Raw genomic sequence first — 20,938 nt, forward strand, 5'->3', positions numbered from 1 at the left:
TATTAAAAAAAAGGTTTAAACAACATAGTGACAAGACACAACAAACCTTACACAACAAATGTGAAAAACATAGGCAAAGACAAGACAGGAAATAATTGGAAAAAAATAAAATTAAAATATATAAGACATTTTAAAAAAGACAGGAAATGAAATAACAAATAAAAATAAAAACAATTTGGCAGTAGCAACATTATCCCACAAAGGGTACATACTGTAGTCACAGCAGTTTAAGAAGAACTTTACTTTTTCTTTCAACCAGATCCCTCTCCTGGAGTCCCCTTGTCATTTCTTAGCATGTCTGACACATTAACATTCCCTTACAGCTGAGTAAATGGGCCCCAAACCCATCAAAAAGTTCCATTTTTACTATTCAGAATATACGTTATCTTCTCCATAGAACAACAATTACTTTTTTCCTCTCAGCCTTTGGACAAGTAATAGTTATTTATATACTTTTAAAAATCTGATAAAATGAAATCTAAGTGGAAAGCAAAGTGAATTTCAACTGTGAGCTGCAAAGTACCTGCATATACAAATCAGATTGCGAAGTCGGAGCTATAGCTACAAAACAGTAATGGCTAGCTTTCAGTTGGGCTGTCACTCTGAGGGAAATTAAGAAGCTAGAAGAGGTTTACGTAGTCGAAAGATATGCTACCACTATCAACTGTAGTGTCTATCTTTTCGTAAGATCATTAATAAAACCCTATGCGTTTATGAACGTTCTTATTAGTGTGAATACTCGTTTCTGACGATAACATTGGAATAAATACTAGGATCTTCCTCTTCCACCCCGCCATAACGCTCCTCATCTTTGTAATGTCTCCGTCCTCACACCAAAATGCCCAAGTTTATTGATAAAAGATAAATGCTATCAATGTCAAATATCACAACTTGCTTTTGACTTATGAGCATTCTATCAATAATTGTTGGGATTTGGCCTTTCAGCATCAACCTTTTTACTGCGGTCGAAAAACTGTTTGCTCTTCCACTTGCTGTGCCCATAAAAGGGAGGAAAGCACTTAAACTAACTGGCTGTTCTAGCAGAAAACAAAAACATTGGATCTGTTATTGTGCCTGCAGAGTGGTATAATTTTTGGTAAAGCAAATTACTCTAACAACTTACTTTTGGCAGTGGATAACAAATTGGTGTATAATTGCAGTAGCATTGTAATGTAAAACTGCTTGTTATAATTGAGAATCAAACCAAATTAGATTAACTTTTGCAAAAAATCTCCAGTTTGTGCTGGAAAATTTGGATTTTTCGTCCCCAAAGCACAGATGTACTGGTTCTCTACGGCCTACTTATCGGCCCAGAAACACATTATCTGCAATTACTGTCTTCAAACAACTGAACACCACAGGTGGTAGAGATTCAATCAATTTCAAAAACACGATGGCAAATAAACAAAGCTCAGGAAAACAAATAAGCTCAGCCCTACCCTCCATCTCTCTCTTTCCCTCCATCTGATATTCCTGGGTGCTTGCCTGCTGCAGACAATGGTTGCGCTCCACTGAGAGCTCTATATTGGGATGATGGATGAGGGCATTTGCTTCACTCAGGGCACCGGCTCCTCCGTCCCCGTGCCAATGTCTGCTCACCACTCAAGCGCATCAATGGTAATTCATACAAATGATAATGAACGGCAACTAGAGGTGAACTCTTGAGTCCCATAATAAGACAACGTGAGATAAGGACCCAGAGCAATGAGTGTGTAGATGGAGGAGATAAACTGGCTTGTGATTGGACGATCGCTTGACTGAAGATGGGAGAATGGAGCTGGGGAAATTGGGTTTGGAGCTGAACCTTTACTAAAAGCTATAGCTGTGGCTGCACTGTGAAGCCCACAATTGAAAACAGGAGAAGGACTAACCACGATACTGACAGTATCCTGGATACATTGGTAAAACAAATAAAACTAGAAATGAAAAAAGGAGCATACGCAACACTCGTAAAAAAAAGTCGTATTGGCACTGATGAAAATCCGACAGCAAAAAGAAAGCACAAATATAGAGATTTTTTTTAATGCTGATTATTTTTTTATGGTACTTTCTAAGGTAATGTTCAGACTTCTTCTTCAGTGTCTTTTTAAGTAATGCTCTTTGTTGGTTTCAACTTTCTGTTACCGTTTTGGTGTGAAGGGGAGAGGTTTGAAAGGAGGGGGCCAAGGGACTATGATTTACATATAATCTGTATCCTAAGGACCCAACGTCACTCATCTGGAAAAACCGGTAACAAAGCATCCAGGCATGACCGCACACCCACGGCCATGTCTACTAAGTTCACCTGAAACTCAAATGCAATTATGTTAAAGTCTGTTCCCTTTGCTGTTGTTTTGTCAGAAAATTGGGCTAGGTAAACTTGAACTGCTATGGCGTTTGCTGTTCTGGGAGGGTGAAACAAGGGCTAATATGCTACAGCTAGCTAAAGTGAAATCTTGCTAGTAAATAAACAAAGGAGAGGAAGACGAGACTTGCAGTCTGGGAGTTTTAAGTTAGCTTCTTGATGTGTGGTTTTGCCGAAGCCAAGCTGTAGGATTTCTGATTGAGGAAATGTGTTTTTAAGATCCTTAGAATGTTTTTGATCTCTAATTTTGATTAAGTGGTGGTGATTTCAGGACACTGTAACAATGTACAGTATGTCTACAAGATGAAATGTAAAGTCCAAGAGGCACAGCTGGTAAGAGCCTGACTGAAGGAAACATCGCAAGCAAAGGAATAAGAAGACTGCTTTTCACTTGCACCTAGGGAGTAGATTTTATTGTTTAGGAATACACTGTTTATATTATCTCAAACTACACAAAAAGGTGCTCAGGTTGTTTGTGTGTAACCATGTTGGAATGACATGAAGGTCTTTAAACTGGTGAGGATGACAGCGTCTTCTAAGCAAACTTGAAGGGTGTTACACTCCTCTGATCTCATTGAAATTCATTTGAGCTTTAGCAGAGTGAAATTTCAGCACCCTTAAGGGTAATTTAGCTGAAGCCAGATATAACCTTTGATTTGATTTTTCATCTCTTTACAATAGCTCTTTAGTCAAAGAAGAGAGGGACTTTACAGAACAGGGCATTACAGGTTCTGAGACAATGACAAGAGGAAGCGAAGACATGAGAAAGTCTTTTAAACAACACAGACTTTGATGCTCTGTGACAGGAACTGTCATCATAATACTTTAAACTCGGCAAGCAGCACAGAGATTGTTTCTTCACATGTAATGGGACTGACAGCAAGAGGTGTAAAAGTAGAACCTGATAAACGAAAGAAGTCGCTGCTGCTGGGTAGTAGTACTTCCCTCAGAGAAAAGTCTGCCGGTTTAAGCAGATACCAAGGACAGACCACGATATAATCCTGGCAAAGTGAACAAAGCAACTGACCCATATAATGATGCATTTACATCTTTATCCTTGCGTGAGTCTCCACCTCACCCTGAGGACATGGTCCAAATTTAAAACAAAAGAACAACTTCTCCCAGGTCAGGGACACAGACTGATTACTGCCTTCTGAGAATTCAAACCTTTCTGCTGCCGCTTCAGTTTACCTCGAGAAGTCAGTAGTGCAGCCGTCATCACCTTCTTATGATGAGCTTAATGATGACTTGTTGAGTGCACACATGAATAATGAGCCGCTTTCTTTTAGCTGCCATACAGCATATTCTAATGCGGCTAATTAGGAGAGGAGGAAGAAGAAAAAAAACCAAACTAAAACTCATTCTAACAATATGCGCCTCCTCACATTTGTTTACTGCACCCCCAGGACAGAATCCAGCCCTGAGCTCGACTTATTTGAAACAAAAGCAATTATGATTTTATTCACATAACTGTGTTTAGAACGATAATTACCATCCCCAATTAGCAATTATTGTTACACTGATCTTTAGTAACTTTATTGTCACAATAAAGTGTAAGATACCAATAGGGTGATCGCACAGTAGGCAAAATTCCCCTTACCCAAGACAACACCTTAAAAATATGTTGCCAATGTGATAAACTAATTGGCAAGCTAGAAAAGACGTAAAAAATAGGTTAAAAGTAATGAAAAAGCAGTAAAAATTTAAGTTTATGAGAAACACTTGGAACAAATAACTCAAACGAATATGAAATAATAATACGTACAGTTTAATAATTAGCTAAAGAGAAAAAGCTGACAGAACGAGTTTATAGGTCCCCTATTATACTCTTTTTCAACAATATATTATAGCTCTCAGATATACACAGAACATGTCTCTGAAGTGCTTGGCTCGAAATAAACCCCTCTGTTTCAGCCCTGTTCCAAAAGTGCTGATTCTGTAGCTTTAAATGCTAATGGTCTGCTGCTGGCCACGCCCCCTACCTTGGTTGGTTATTGGCTAATGGTTGCACAACCCCAAAAAACAATGTGACATCACAAAGTGGCCAAAATCTGATCAGCTCGTTTTCAGACAGGTTTTTATATAGATGGATCAGGACAAAAAGAAACTTTCCTGAAACTTTCCGCATCTCCGAACAAAGAGGAGACGCATACTTATGTATAAAATAAATAAAATAGTGGATTTTGCATAAAAGGTGATCTTTAAAGTAATATGTATTCTGTTGGATTAGTAAGCCAAAGAGACAGAGTTCAAATAGTTAGCAGGAAGTTTTGTGTGAAAAAAAAGTTGTCTAAAAGCAGAAAATGAACAGTTAACAATTTACAGTCGATATAAGTTAGTTAAAATACTAAGCTCAACCAAAAAAGTTGGAATAATTCATATAAAGTAATATGTGAAGAGTTGAAATGGTTATTAGTAGATAAATAGATTCAGTTTCTTCCGTTGTAATAGCCGGAAGGCAAATTTGACAAAACAGGCGTTCATCACAGTATTCTATCTTATCAATACATACTGTATTGTTATCAAGTTTTAGTAAAGATGATTTAAATACATCTCAAACCCTACTGAAACAAACATAATTTGAACCTGATGGATTCAAAGATTCAAAAGGTTCATTATTATATCATATACACGACTACTAGGGGTGGGAATCACCAGGGTCCCCACGATACGATACTATCGGGGTACTTAAGCCACGACACGATAGTACTGCGTTTCTATGATATGCTAAGTATTGCGATACGATATATTGCGTTATATAATTCCACACCTTTGATTTAAACGTGACTAGTGCTTTTCGGATTTCTTTCTCCGCTGACTCCATCTTTGTTTTGACTAATTCCTGCCAATCCCACTGACTTCTCCCATGGCCATGCCCTGCACAAGAAAAAGCTCAGCACCATCTAGTGGATTGAATAAGCAAGTTTTACCAACATTTTTAATTTGGATTTGCAATATATGAATAGTTTATTAAATAAAATATCGATACTTGGTGTCCTATTATCGATACAAAATCGCCACACAAAGTTTCGCGATACTGTATCGATTATTCCCCCCACCCCTAACGACTACAGTATAGTTGTGTATACGAATGAAAAACTTGAGGCACTGATTCCTCATCAATGCAACTACGAGACATAAAACAAAAAAAAACAACAATAAAATTGTGCAAGCTAAGGCATTAAGCAGTCTTATGGCCTGTGGGACAAAACTGTCTCCGAGTCTGCTGGTTGTAGTCATGATGCTGCGGTACCAGACGGCAACAAACAGAACAGTTGGTTTCTGGGGTTGGATGGTGTAAATGAAGGGTTACTTGAGCTGGCAAAAAAGTCTGGTAACCACTGCTTTAGACATTAATCGACGTCTATTACAAATATCATAGCAACCTTAGCTTCAGGGCATCCCAATACACAACCAATGCAGCATTAATTCATCATACACTAAAAATAACTGTTAAATAAAAAACATCAATATAAGCCTGAAACTGTTGCAGTACATACTGACTAATAACAGCGTCACAGAACTCCTGCTCTGTTGATTATCTCCCCCTTCTCATCCATTGGTCCACATGCAATGAATCGAGATGGGTGCTTCTTTGGGGAAGTAATTTATTAGGGACAAATTGCAGCAGCTCTAGGAGGGAAGCTGAGAGAAAGACTGAGGTGCCGTTTGATTGATACATCTCAGTTCTTCCTGTAAAACGCAGGAGCAGTTTTGGGGATCTGTTTCTGTCTAACCTACATGCCGACTCTGTGGGAGTCAGGAGGAGATTAATGAGGAAGGGGGGGGGGGGGAGAAGGGAGGTGTTGTTGTCTGTTCGACGGCTAAAAAAGTGACACTCGAAGCTTGAGCCACTTTACACCCCATTACCCAGGCAGGCCCAGGGACGGAGGGTGGGGAACAACAGCAGAAACAGTGTACTAACAGTACACATTCCACATGCAGAATAATAACAGGCTGGGTTAGGGTGCAGGCTTTGATCTGCTCACAGGGATAAAATTATCCAAAGAACACACACATATGCACACACACACCCGATTCAAAGAGTTACCTCATTGTTGGAATAGGCTTGGGTTGTTGGGGTTGATACTTATTTTTTGTGCCGATGAAAGAAGTGTAAGCAACCTTCTATTGTAATAGCTATGGCGCAGATTGGGTTCATATGTAAATTTGAATAGAGTATGAATGGATATAACTTTATTTATAACTTTCATTTATCACAGAATCGGATGTCATTTTTTTTGCCTATGGGAAACAGTATACTGCAGCTGTACCAGTTGTAGTCGTCTTTTTCACAACTTTTCATATAGCAAGCCACATCAAAGCAAGAAAAGTACAGGTGTCATTGATAATAATAATGGCTGCATTCCAAAAAAGAAGGATCAGTTCAAAGGCTCTGGTACCATTTATCTTCATAGCAGACATGTGAAAGCACAATGAGAGGTCGCAAAGACTAGAAACGCTGTAAATATATACAGTACATTCTGACTTGTAGGCAGTGAGTAATTACCAAAGGAGCAGCAACCCCAACCCTAACCCTAACAAGAATTGGAATGTCATGATATTTGATACTTTAGTACCAAGTAGATGCCAAAAGTGGCAAGAAATTCACTGCTATGGAATGGTGCAGTAATGAGTTGTTAAACCCGGAAAAAGCTTTGGATTTTACCACTGGTGGCTCCCTCGTCTTGAAGTTAAGAGGCCTAAAATAGGGTTTGTGGTTAAAACAAGCTGAGGAGATTTTCATGTTTTGTTCTAAAAAAAATGGCAGTTGCAAACAAGCGACTAAATAAACCACTAATCAACATCACGGCGACATGAGTCTCTCTTAAGCTTTGCAGTTGTGTTCCCCAGCTTCGTGATTGTGATTTAGTTGGTTTATAGCATTACGTTTGCTTCGTTAGGCATCTACACTTTAAAATCCCAAAGTGGTTTCACTATATAGAGATGATAATGCTGAACAAAATAAAATGTGTAAAATAGCCAAATGGAATTGGGAAATCCCATTGCTTTTTGTTGAGGTACCCTTTGCAATGCTAACTTCCCGGTCAGCTTACAAAAACGCGTCATCACTGCACCACTATATTTATATCGGCTATTAGTTCTGATTTGTTACAACCATAGCTAGTAGTGTGGCAGAAGCTTTGTTTCTGGAGTGAATGCTCAACATAAATTAAAGTTAGAAATGTGTATGGGAAGGTTTGTGGGGAACACTCCTGGGCAGAGGAGATGCTGTTAGCAACATGCAGGAACGGCTCAAAATGTAGCAACTTACCCAGCCAAACCCTGGTATTGTATGGGAGTGGCTAGTAAAAGTTCATCACTACAGACAAAAAAACCCAACGGTGATCCATTTAGTTGCTGATTAATTCTGAACATTCATTAACTACTTTAGCCAGTGGACAAAAAAGTACAGATGTCAGAGTAACCGCCAAATACAGAGAGCTTTCCCTGGCGGTGATAGGCTTTATCAGCATTGTGTGAACTCATTTGGCATAGGCCTGAATCTAACGGACGCTCATCTATATGTACAATTCCGGCCCTCCAGCTTTAGTGGTGGCTCTGTTCTATTCAAGTGTCCCAGTTAGCCCTGTCAGTGTGACAGTAAGACAGCGTGCACAATAAATCTTTTTCACAGCGGACATTTTGACTTGTCATAGTACGAAAAGCACAGGTGACACACATTTAGCTAACCATGGCTCAGTACCATGAAGTGTCCCTGAAGCAGCTTTCCCAAAATAGAATTCAGTCTTTTTTCAATGTTATCAACTACACCCGTGCTGCTGTGATAGGCCAAAATGTCTGCTGTGAAAAAAGGTTTGTACCCTGAACCTAAAACTGAAGAAGCTTTGTGGAAATACATTTGTAATTACAATTTTAGACTATAGCAAGTCACAGTTGAACAAGCAGCTGTGTGGAAAAAACTCTTTACAGCTAACATGTAATTTTGAAGGCTGTACATAGCCTCGGTACACACTAGTATTAATAGGAATATTCAAATTGAATACAGTTGATATGACATGTTCTTTTAAAGCTATGAAATATCAAAATGTCAGCCAAAAATAGAAGGCTGCAGGCTAAATCCAATTAAAAGTATTCCATACTATACTCAATCTGTATCTACTGCATGCTTACTACTAAATTGTCAATTAAGTATGTCATAAGACAGAGCTATTAGTCAATTACAATTGTCCATCACAAATGTAAACCGGCATGACCTCTTCCACTTAAATTGATATTGACCGTCATCATTTTAAGGCAGATTAAAGTTATTGTTTTTACAGCGCAATAATGTAAGTTTCTACCCGGATGGTTCACTCAAAAACTTGTGTATAACGCTGCACACTTTTCAACATCAATGACCGCTATGAAACATGGCACGATTAGCTGAAATTGTGGCTGAACACTGCGCTATATTAAAAAAAAAATGGTATTCACATGGGTTGTTTTTCCCATTTAATAGATGTGCTTCTACAATGGGTTTGAAAAGAAGCCACTGTTAATTTCATTGGTTAATTGAGTAGTCGGTAATGATTTGCTAATGCGTATAATGCCATTGCTAGCTAGCTAACAGCGGTGAAATCACTTCTGTTCAGTACACAGCAGCGGTGTCCTACATGGCAGTGTACTAAAGGACTTCTCCAAATTGAGACAAAGCAAATGATTCTTAGTTTCAAACTATAAATCTCCTAATACATCCCCTTTAATACTTCACCCTGGCTCTTGAAATGATGCAGAAGAGATAGTGAATGCTACAGTCGATAGGCTTTTGTTCACTTGAGTCTTCCAAAGCCACCAGAAGGAAAACCATAGCTCCCGACACCCACACTCTATTCCTCTCTCTCACATCTTCATCTCATTGTCTATAACAGATTCCACTCTCCGAGCATCCAGACTGCCTCCCCACTCCATGGTAGCCTTCCCTATCTGACAGTTTATTTTTTCATCTCCGGTAATTTTAGATGGCTCTGTGATCGCATTACCTTCCTGCCCTCTGCCGCCCATAGCACAAGCTTCTACCGTCAGGAAGTGTTCGAGTGTGTCGATTTATCACACTGTTAACTGCTGAAACAGCTTCCACCAGCAGTTCCATGTCTGGGTCGCTCTGTTTGTAACCTGCTTCATTTCAGCAGAGCCTGATTTCTTCCACGCCCGCCTCCGTCATGTTGTTGCTTAGGAAAACAACAATACTGTTTTTCATTGTACCACAATGTGTAAGACAAAGAAGAGGAACAATTTGTCATCCCCAGGGCTTATGGTGTGAAAGCAAAACTAGAGTGAGCGTTTAAAAAAAAAAAGTGCCACATACAATACCTTTGTAACAAAAAAGACCAGTCTACTGCAGATGTGTTAATAACAATGGCAATCTTGTGTAAGTGAGTCCATTGCAAACTCCTCTTCTTCTAAGATGACATGCAGACTAATTTCAGCTTTGATATTGTCTACAGGAAAGATCACAGCATGATAGCAGAAAACAAATTAGTTCAGAGAGTCCTCAACCAACAGATTCTCTTCCTATTAAGCGCTGTACCACATAGTTCAAAGCTTCATTAAAATAAGTTATTTTCAGTTTGAACCCAGTGTTTGTGCAGAATAATGTTCAAGTAATAAGCAGAGACTGGATTTACTTATACTAGAACAATTACAAACATTTCCTCTTTTCACATGATGTACATTATTTATTGTCACAGCAACTTGGCTAACGCTAGCAGCCTGGGTAACGCTAGCAGCCTGGCTAACGTTAGTATCTAAAGAAATAACCGCAGGAATCTTAAAGAACTACAAACCCCTATCTTAAAGCACATAAAAACTACCGGCATTAAAAATAAGTAGGCAGGTTTTGTAACTTACTGATCTAGATTAGTAGTAAGAAAGGTTTTTAATCGCTCTCCTTCTTTGCCTTCTTTGTAGAATTTCATACGTTAATACTTGCCTTGTTTTGTTGACCTGCCTTTTAGGGAAATTCTCTCTGACAATGATGCAGTGTACATGTTTCAAGCTTTTATTGTGAAAGAGAAATTGCTTTGTGAAGCACGTTTAAAGAACGTTCAGTGATGACGAATGCATGGCTTGCGCATCACCACCGCTAAGCTAAAGGCGGTCTCGTGATGGCATTTTTATGTAGCATCTTTTAGCTACTTATTAGCCGTTTTTATGACGCATAGAAGCGTCAGACATTTACGAATGGCGTGAGAACTGACATTTTATGTGCGAGAAGAATACGTGAAATTATCTCAGGCTTGTGTTACCACCAAACCTTATTTCAGGCTTCTAACCACAAACACGTACAAAGAATCGTTGACTTCGAGACGAGTGATCCGGAAGATGTAAAATGCTACGTTATTTCCGTGTATTAGGACTTGTTTCTGCACCACTCTAAACGCAGATGGTGTCGTTATTCTACAGCCATTATATTTAATAGATCAATCAACACATACTTCAGAATGATGAAGTCAAATCAAAAATGCTTTAGTTCTTCTTATTCTTCTTAGTTTATACCCCCTGCCTGGGCTTTCAATAAAAGCTGCTTCATGTGATGTTTAAGAACAGACATGCTTTTTAAAAGGTTTGCACACCATATATTAGTCCAACGTTCGTATTGTTTAAGCAGATGGGAAACTTTTTAAAAGCCTGTGTAAGTGGTTGGATTGACTTCCCTAAACTTTTGTGAGCAGAAAGTGGAGGATATAATGGTGCTAATTACCCTGGTAACTATGTTAGGAGAATAGAGCTGTCAGCTAAGTTATAACCCCCTATTTTCTAGTCAAAGGCTTTTTCCTTGGCAGCTCGAGCTAAATTTACACATTTAGCACAATTACAGGTGCATAGAAGCTGGAATACAGCTGACAAAAGTAAAAGCTTCTATTTGACCCACATAATCCCTAAGGGGAGGCTTTTTACTGAAAGCTCTGGATCATGAAATTAATTAAGGCGGGATAAAAACACAGTCAAGCTCTACTGAATATTGGATAAACAGGGTCCTGTAAGTAAGAAGCAAGAGAAGTAAGAGAAATAAGTGATCGCTGTCAGCTAAAACACTGTTTTACAAACGATGGAGATAGATTTGAAGATTTAAGACAATATCAGGGTGAGGAGTTGGCCAACATTAAAAATATTCCCAGGATTAACAAGCCTTAGTCATCATCTGTTGCCCGTAACATAGTACCCGTCTCACCTCATAGGACCTCATGCGACGCATCGACGCAGGAAGTGTAGAGTTGCTGTCCTCTATCACTTCCAGCAGCTCCTCACACACCTTCAGTGGCAACACCACAGCATGTCCAATGGCGTTGGCCTCCCAACTATCTACAATGCTGGAAAATACAGACACAAACAGTACAGATTTATAGTGACTGCCACAACATTAAACAACCACAATCATGACTGGAATAGCTGCTGTAAATCCCATGTTGTAGTATTCACCCTGGCGCTTTAATTAAGAGGCCTTTAACTCTAAACTGAACCAAATAAATGGCAATACATCAAAGTTGATTGATAGAGAGTGTGGCATTGCTACATGTGTGTGTAAAGCGAGAGGAAGAGGGCACTGAAAGGAGAAAAGGAAGAATGATTGAGAGAAGAAAAGAGTAATGCTCTGTCAGTGTGTGCTGCAAATCCAGTTTGTTTCAGTGACATTCAGCCATCTATGCAGTTCTCAAGGGGGAAAGGTCTTCTCAAAGTCTGAGCAGTTCTTCTTGAAAGGAAAAGCTCAGGAGGAGTAGGGTGGTATGGTTGTACTTAATCCATCAAAGATGTTTAGTCAGTTTAAAGAAACTGACATAAGTCATAGCATGTCCAAAAGCGGCTCAGTCAGTAGGGGCTTAGACTGGGAATCGTAGGGTTGCCGGTTCAAGTCCTCGAACAGACTTGAAATATGGAAAGTGGACTGCTAGTTGGAGAGGTCCCAGTTCACTTTCTAGGCCCTGCTGTGGTGCCTTTGAGCAAGGCACCGGACACCTCCAATCCCCCCCTGCCCAATGCTCCCCGGGCACTGCACAATAGCTGCACACTGCTCCTAGTACTAGGATGGGTTAAATGCAGAGGTCAAATTTCAGTGTGTGCTCTGCTGTGTGCATGTATGTGACTAATAAAGAGGGTTTGATCCTCCGACTCCATCATCATCTATCTATCTATCTATCTATCTATCTATCTATCTATCTATCTATCTATCTAGTATAAGGAATCCAGGAAGTTTGTTGGGTGTTGAAGCACATTTTTGTAGTGCAATCACGTGATGCCATTGGGGCCCCAAAGATACTTTTTCCAATTGACTTAGTTTTCTGTAGTTTAAGGGAAATGCAAGTACAAATGCCCTATGAGCCCAACGGATAAAGGATTGACGGAAGATTGCTGGAGGATTGAAGATCGGGCTACCATATGGAACAGGAAGGGGAATAGCCACATGCTGTATCCAGTTCTCTGCATAAATCCATGGGCGGGGCAGCAATAAAACATATTTTAGATACCTAAAAAACACCTAAAAACATCAGTTTACAGCCAGGCTTTTTAAACAAAATTTTTTTTACAGGGAACTGAAACCATTATTTGTGTTCTTTGAAAGCCAAACTACTCCTTTGACAGAAAAAATAATAGTAACTCGCAGAACGCAAAAGCAATTGGTCTACCATTGACTTGATCAATTGTTTGTCTTATTGACTAAGTTAACATTGGAGGCTGTTGGCTATAAAGAGACTATGGTAAATGGCAAATGGACTTTACTTATATAACCCTTAATCAAGTCTTTTCGATCCCTCAAAGCACTTTACATACTACAAGTCACTCACCCATTCACACCTCATTCATACAGAGCAGTGCCAATTGCTCTTGGAAACTAACATCCACACAACGTTTGCCATCAGGAGCAGCTCAGGGTTAAGTTGCCCAAGGATACATCGACATGTTGACTGCACGGGCTGGGATCGAACCCACAACTTTCTGGTAGAAAGACGACAACATTACCCTATTGATTGATTAACATTCTAGTTCCCTGTCAGAAAAGGCGTTATACTAACTGACCCAAAGCAGCCTACATCATAGATCTCGGTGTATGGAAATGAACCTAATGTTCTGTAGGAAAGGGATTTGCCCATATGATATCCATTAGACTCAATTTCCATATCCATGAGACTTTATTTCACTTTTTACCAGACTGTGAGGGTGCCTGAGACTTTCTCTCAACTCATAATCAAGTCCCTGTCATTAGTGACAAGCGTAATCCACTTAGGCACTGGCTCACCAATTCTCCAGCCAATTATTGGCAGTTTTAACAACACACACTGCAACCTCGAGATGCGGCGGACTGTAACCGACTGTATCCTGAATAAGAGGGCCACCATCCAGGGAATTCAGCTCCCCAGGCATAACATTTAATTTAAAAATGTCAGAGTTGAGTGATGAAGGATGAATGGTAAATTATGTAGGGGGGAAATGGAAGTGTGAATAACACTGGCGTTTAGCTTTGCAAGGCTCCAGGGAAATGTAAAAAATAAGAGAAAAAAAATCGAAGCTGTTGCTCAAACATGAAGCACCTAAATCAAAGACTATAAAACAATAAATACAGGGCCTCCTAAACATGGGTCAGACAGGATAGCTATTGCCGTATTGCAGATATATTGCTATGAGCCTTTCTGTCGCCTGATAAATTACAAGAAATTAATGAAAAACGGTTTGTTTATGTTATGCAGGGTTTTGCCTAAAACTGGTAACGGGTGTGCGCCTTGATACCAAAATGGCAATTTGTTTTGTAAAATTTGAGTGATGTCAGTAAACATTATCTGTGTTAGTAAAATGCTGTATAATTACTAAAAAAATATGAAAATGTTGTCAATAAGAGCATCAGACGGCACAAAAAGCAAACGGCTTTGTTTTTAAACCATCTTGTGTACGAGTGTCATGTTCTTGCGACAAATTTATATATTTCATAATCAAGATCAGCGCCACAGTACTGCACTCATACTATATTGTTCTACAAAAAATCCCTGTAATGTGTGAAGATGTGAATTTTGGTGAATTGGGTGATTTTCTATCACCCAATTCTGTTAAAAGTCGAGCTAAAAATAAACTGCTCTAGGGTCTATGGAAGCCCTTTTCTGCTGGTGTGCTGAAAAGAAAAAAGATCCTGTAAATCATTATAGTAAGGATTTCGCTCGAGATAACGACTAAGTATCACAAAACGAGGCTCTAATATAACATAACAAACTAGTATTGTAAAAATAATGACTTAGTTTGTCAAAATGATGACCTATTGTTGCAGAAATAACATCGTGGTGTCCTAAAAATAAGAAAAAGTGACTTGGTATCTTAAATGATGACAAATATTCCTGAAAGAATGACTGAATATCACAATTAAAACAAATAATAAACAAACAATGACACAGTTTGGCAAAAATGATACTTCTTTGCAAACATAATGACCAAGTAGCTCAAAAATAATACCTTTAAATAATAACGTATTTCGCAAAATAATAAAAAAATATAAAAAATGAGGAGCTTTCTCGAAGTAGTAACTCACAATAATGAGTCAAAGCCCAAATGCAAAGAAAGACATACAGTTATTAACCTGCAATAACACCACAGAATAACGACATATTAAGGAAGTGGACACCTTATTGCTTAGCTACATTAAAAATAATGAATGTCCTGATAAAAAACTTTTGGAGCATTTTTGCCCATTTAAAATACTCTGTGCTTAAAACCAAGGAGTACAGGCCTTCTGCATCTCAAATCAATATATAGTAATAAATTGAGAGACTTTGTCATTGTTTCGAGGACGTTTTAGCATTTTAATGACTTTCATGATCTTTTCTTTCATCTTAAGGCAACGTTTTTTATACCTTTGTGTTTGTTTACTGACAGTGAAGGGCTCCCATGTGATCGGAAATGTAAGATGGTTTTAATCCATTTCTGGCAAGGGTTAAAATTATTTCATACAATAAGAGAAAACCTGAAGTTCAGGTGATCATTTCTTATTCCTGCTGTATAGAAAGAGCAGTGCTTTAGTCCAAAGTTTGCTCGTTTCACCAGCATGGCATCTCTCTGGGCCCCAGTGTTGAAACAGTTTTAGTTGGATCACTCAGCTCATAGTTTATTGTGTCACTTAAATGCACTCCTACTTCTTGACTACGAAGACAAGTCTTTCTCCTTTCATAAGAGTTATTCCTCTAATTACCCCTTTCTGCGTCAGTCAGCGGGCTTGTCAAAAACTGTAGGAACAACCAAACTTCTCTGTTCTGCCTTCACTTAGCGGCTGCAGAGAAAAAAGGAGGAGGAGGAGGAGGAGTGCTGATTCAGTTGAAAATAATGAGGGAGGAAAGCTCTTCCAGTGGCGTGCTGCTGTACTGAACATGGAGAACCACATGCGGCACATCCACCCACACCTCTTTAATCCTTCACAGCAAGGTACACAGAGCAATGCTCCCGTCAAAACAACATCCCCTGTGTGTGTGCAACAAACACGAGGCTTATGCAACTGACAACATCGAGACGATAAACACCTTTGACGGCAATCTCATTCGCAAAAATAGTGTTCTAAGAATGGAATCTGTTCACAAACAATGTGTCCTTCCCTCCTTCCTAGGTGGTGAGTGAGAAGGTGTGCTGGAGATATGAAAGGGAAAGATTAAGGAAGGTGAAACCAAAGAATCAAGGGGGGGGAGAGTGGAGTGAGAGTCCTTGCTTACTCTCTCTGCTGGATGCTTGTGTCGGAGCAGGAGGTGTAGAGGAGTTTGAGGACTGTGGCAGCTGCAGGTGATGGACTGTGCAGAGAGGGGGAGTCGACAGAACTGTCCCCCCCGACACACGTCTCCGGGACCGACGCTGTGATGGAGTCGCTGTTCAGTAGCCAGAGCTGCAGGAGGGGCAGACGGGTCACTTAACACTCGAGATACACATGCCGGAGGGCAGAGGAATCGCCCTCCACCACATCAACTGAATGCAGCGCTCAGCCACAGCGGGTTGGAGTGTCTTTTACACATGACACTCAATGTAATGCCTTAAAAACAACCCTCCAACACCATATTCTTCAGAATGATTTAGTGCAAACATGCTAAAAGTTGCATCTTTCCTCAGCTGTTAATATTTAATAATGGTAAAGATATTGTGCTTTACATTTTGGAAAATTAAGGTAACACATATCGAGTTATTAAAAGAGTATTTGTAAAGATAAAGGGCTTAGAGTTACAGCCAAAGGAAGCCATCAATTAAAAAAAAGGCTACAACAAAAAAAAAAAAGAGTACATTTAAAAAGGCATAAAAGTCATTTAAATGACAAGTAAAAAGGGATTTAAAGGCATTTAATGTAATTAAAATGACTAAAAGCAGCCATTTAATGTATTAAAAGCCTTTTAAATAACTCATAAAAATACATTTAAAAACATTAAAAATGTCATTTAAATCACTAATAGCGGCCATTAAAGGGTATGAAAGGTCATTTAAAATCCCAAGAAAAAAGAAAATCTCAAGTCATAATTGGACGTTTAAATCAGTAATAGGAAAATACATTTTAAAAAGGCATTAAGGGTAGTTTAAAACACTTATAGAAAGACCATTTAAAGGCCAAAAAGGTCATTTAAATCACTCATAAAAACACATTTAGAAGCACAAGGATGATTTTAAGTCATAATAAAAACCATTTTAAGGAATAAAGTCATTTAAATCCCAAATAAAAGGATCTTACTCACTCATAAAGACATCTAAAAGCATAAGGGTAATTTAAGTCACTAATAAAAAGACATCTTAAGGCAATTAAAGGTAATTTAAATACCGCATTTGAAGCTTGAAATTGTGCCGTTTAAAATGTTCCACAGAGCTCGCCTCAAGGAATTTGAGGAAATATAGAGAACCAGCATTAGCTGATTTAAGGGCACATGAAAAAATAAGAATTAACAGTGTTGATTATTTATAGAGAGGTTTAATTGTTCATTGTTGAATTTCTTTTTAACTTCCAAAGGCCTAGAGTCAGAACTGTTGGTAATATGAATGTTCTGATTTTAATTTAAATATGTAAAAGTTATATTTGTATTGGTTTCTCAGTTAGTAGTCAAGGTCATACAGTTTAAAGTGTGGTAGACAATTCAGACAAGGATTAGTGGATTTCAGTTTAAATCCCATTATTACTGGAAAAGTGGTGGAATAAAAACATCCGAACTCCCAGAGAAAGATGCACAGTCACAGTTGAGCCACTTGTAATAATCCATTCACTGATTTTAAATCAATCAGCTTTTCATTATGCTTGAAGAACATAAAGCTCCCCCATTAATCAAAATAATGTAGTGGTCTATTTTTAATCCAAACTCATGTGCTTCTCTGATTATGCCAGATAGTTCTTACCAATAAGAAGGCTTTTCCATCAGGAGTCTGGACAGAGAAGTGGAAGGTGCTCATCGAGGAAGACAGCCCCAACAGCCGGGCCGCTACGGTCTTCTCCACGAACAGCGATCTGTCAGAGAGAGAAGGCGTTCCTTCATTTCCGTATTGAGTCTTTATAGAGCACAATAAATACACCTACTTGATCAAGCATTAAGGCATAAAGCATGATAGCAAGGGGTTTTTCCTATTGTTAAAATGCCTAAAGTTTATGGTCAATTATGTAACATTATGATGATTTAAAAAAAAAATGTATATAAATGGTACCTTTAATCAAAGAATGCAATAAAGTTCACGAAGGTAGCTTTAAAAAGGGGAAAAAAATACTTTTGTTACTTGGGTGAATCTATAAAATATTCAAATTTGGCCTGTGGGATATTAAACTAAATGTTTGATTTAGTTTTAAATTATTCACTGTTTTTAAACCTGGACACAGCACTGATATTTGAATAAGACAGAAATCCAGAAGAAATAACTTTCAGAGTTTAACATTATCATTTTTTAAGAAATAAAATGGATATTCTGAGGTAATTAAGGAACACATTTGAAAGAAAACATTTTTGAAAGTCAATATGCCTCGATTGGACTCCTTTTTTTTAACATCCAGATCGCAGTGATGTAACACTGTTGGCCAGTGCTCCAGCACATTGACGTAAAAGTCTAAGGGGCAGGACATCCCTAAGTGGTTGACCAATCACAACAGAGCCAGCCAGCTAGCCAATCAGAGCAGGCTGGGCTTTGGTTTCAGACACAGGGTGAAAGAGGTGCTGCAGTATGAGAAAAATAAAGAGCTTTTTTAACATTAAAGCATGGAAATAAGTCACAGTAGATGTACAAAATACAAATATTAACCTGAAATGAGCAGAATATGACTTCTTTAGTAGACAGTTTTATAAATTTCACAACTAGGAGTTTGGATAAAAACCTGTTGGGTGAAGTCTCTGGTTCTCTGTCTCCTACTGCGCGCTCCACCACCACCTGTGTGATGTACAGTTTTACCGTCTCTGTAAGATACAATAGAAAAAAGCTCAAAACACAGAAATAAATGGTGATGATATAAATCTATAGAGGTATTTATACCTGGTGCTACAGCCTCTCCCAGCACTGATGAGCAGCTCTTGCAGGAGACCAGTGCTACTCGGCGGCAGGACTTCTATAGAGGCATAAAAACTGACAATCATTCACCAGAATCTATACCCATCTTTAACTTGATTGTTTTAAAATCAATAGAGTCTTTAGGCAGAATGGAAGGTAGGAAAAAAAAGAGGGTAAGAGATCTGGTGTGCAGATGATCATTTGTCCTCCAGCTCTTTCTATCTGCTTCTCATCTTTTCGCTCACTTTCAGTCATGCAGAGAGCATCGCTCGCGCAGAGAATGACTATTCAAAGAGAAGGGAGATCAATCCTACGTCGGCAGAGTGCTACAGTTTAACTTCACTGATGCAGCTGTCAGAGGAAAGTGTGTGTGTCGAGTATACCGTGCGATATGAATGTGAATTAAATTTGCTTGATGATGATTGTATTTGAAATGATTTAATTCTGATAATCTGTTATCCAGGCGTATTTGGTATATATATATATATACTTTTTTTGCTGTTAATATTTTGTTTACGTATTAAGTAGTTCTATTACAGTGTTTTCAACCTTTTTCTGCATATTTTATAGTGCGTATTTTATTCTACTGTTGAAATGAATATATTTACCCCAGGGATGCAAACTCATCAGGTATGAAAAAGGTGACAATAATTATAATCAAAACATTTAATACATATTATTCTGAAATGGGCAAATTTGCATAATGAATGACTTTTCATTTTGGTACTTTAAGTTTATTTTGATGCTAATACTTTTGTACTTTTACTTGAGCAACCTTTTGATTTCAGGATTTTACTTGTAACAGAGTATTCCTTCACTCTGGTACTTCTGCTTCGAAATAAGTACCATGTCTGAGTATTTCTCCCACCTCTGTTTATAACATACGATTTAAAACATATCATTGTAGACATGTGACGGTGTGTAACATTATGCCCCTGAAAAAAATCCATTAGAGCTCTGCTCTGAGTATCAGAGCGGACCGTTCACCATTGGACTGGACCAGTCAGTGACTCGGGTACGCACAGTTGCTATAAACGAAATCACCTGTAGGTATGAGGGGCCGTTAGGGACATTATTCAGAAATACCGTTCACACACACATGTGAAACAGTCTCACACACACAACTGAAACCAAAATCATTTACAAACATATGTAAAAATCTCTCATATACACATATGAAACACACACACACACACACACACACACACACACACACACACACACACACACACACACACACACACACACACACACACACACACACACACACACACACACACACACACACACACACACACACACACACACACACACACACACACACACACACACACACACACACACACACACACAGCGAAGAACCTCGAAAACCATATTTTTCATCCGTCCGTTTGCTTGTTCCATCATGTCTGCTCAGCAGTCTGCACAAAGCTTAACGGGGGCAGCAGCGTTGTTAAATAATACATCCTCCCTTAGGAGAGAGAGAGACTGTGCACCCCGATATCTACCACAACACTGCTTTGGCACATGGTAGTGGGCCGTTGCCCGCCGCAGGATGGGAAGAGGGACGATAACTGACCGTCCAGAGTGTTCCCGCTTGCAGTTCCTACAGTCGGTTGTGGCCACGTTCGATAGCGTTCTAATAGTCTCCGCTGAGGCCAGGATATTATTTAACAACGTTGCTGCGTCCGTTAAGCTTTGTGCAGACTGCTGAGCAGACATGATGGAACAAGCAAACGGACAGACGAAGAATATTGTTTTCGCGGTTCTTCACTGTTTTATTAAAAAGCCTTCCGTTTCAACTGAAATGTCCCTCACACAACATACTGAAATCGCATGTTGTGTGTGTGTTTGTGTGTGTGTGTGTGTGTGTGTGCGCGTGCGTTTCACATGTATATGAGAGCGTTTCACATGTATATGTGAATAACTTCGGATTTCTTATGTGTGTGTGTGAGACCGTTTCATATGTGTGGTGAGATTTTTACACGTTTGTAAATTATTTTGGCACACAGCTCGCGCATATTAAGGAACAGTGATGGGCAAGTTACTTCCAAAATGTAAAACAGTACATATGACTTATTACTGTCTTTTTAAAGTAATAAGTTACATTACATTATTACTGTCTCTGAACTGTAA

At 38.9% G+C, this 20,938-nt stretch overlaps 1 protein-coding gene across 2 annotated transcripts in view; it reads right to left on the reverse strand.

Moving 5' to 3' along the window:
- The window catches only part of ube3d (ubiquitin protein ligase E3D), a 37,629-nt gene that overhangs the window by 640 nt on the left and 16,051 nt on the right, over positions 1-20,938 (reverse strand). For both annotated transcript variants that reach the window (XM_063879612.1, XM_063879611.1), the window contains 5 exons: positions 18,788-18,860; positions 18,633-18,711; positions 17,672-17,780; positions 16,024-16,190; positions 11,520-11,658 (listed from right to left, as the gene is read on the reverse strand). In XM_063879612.1, the coding sequence (XP_063735682.1) occupies positions 11,520-11,658; positions 16,024-16,190; positions 17,672-17,780; positions 18,633-18,711; positions 18,788-18,860 (567 nt within the window). The remainder of the gene's footprint in view (positions 1-11,519; positions 11,659-16,023; positions 16,191-17,671; positions 17,781-18,632; positions 18,712-18,787; positions 18,861-20,938) is intronic.

The sequence above is a fragment of the Eleginops maclovinus genome, chromosome 3, assembly GCF_036324505.1.
Source record: "Eleginops maclovinus isolate JMC-PN-2008 ecotype Puerto Natales chromosome 3, JC_Emac_rtc_rv5, whole genome shotgun sequence".
Lineage (NCBI taxonomy): Eukaryota > Metazoa > Chordata > Actinopteri > Perciformes > Eleginopidae > Eleginops > Eleginops maclovinus.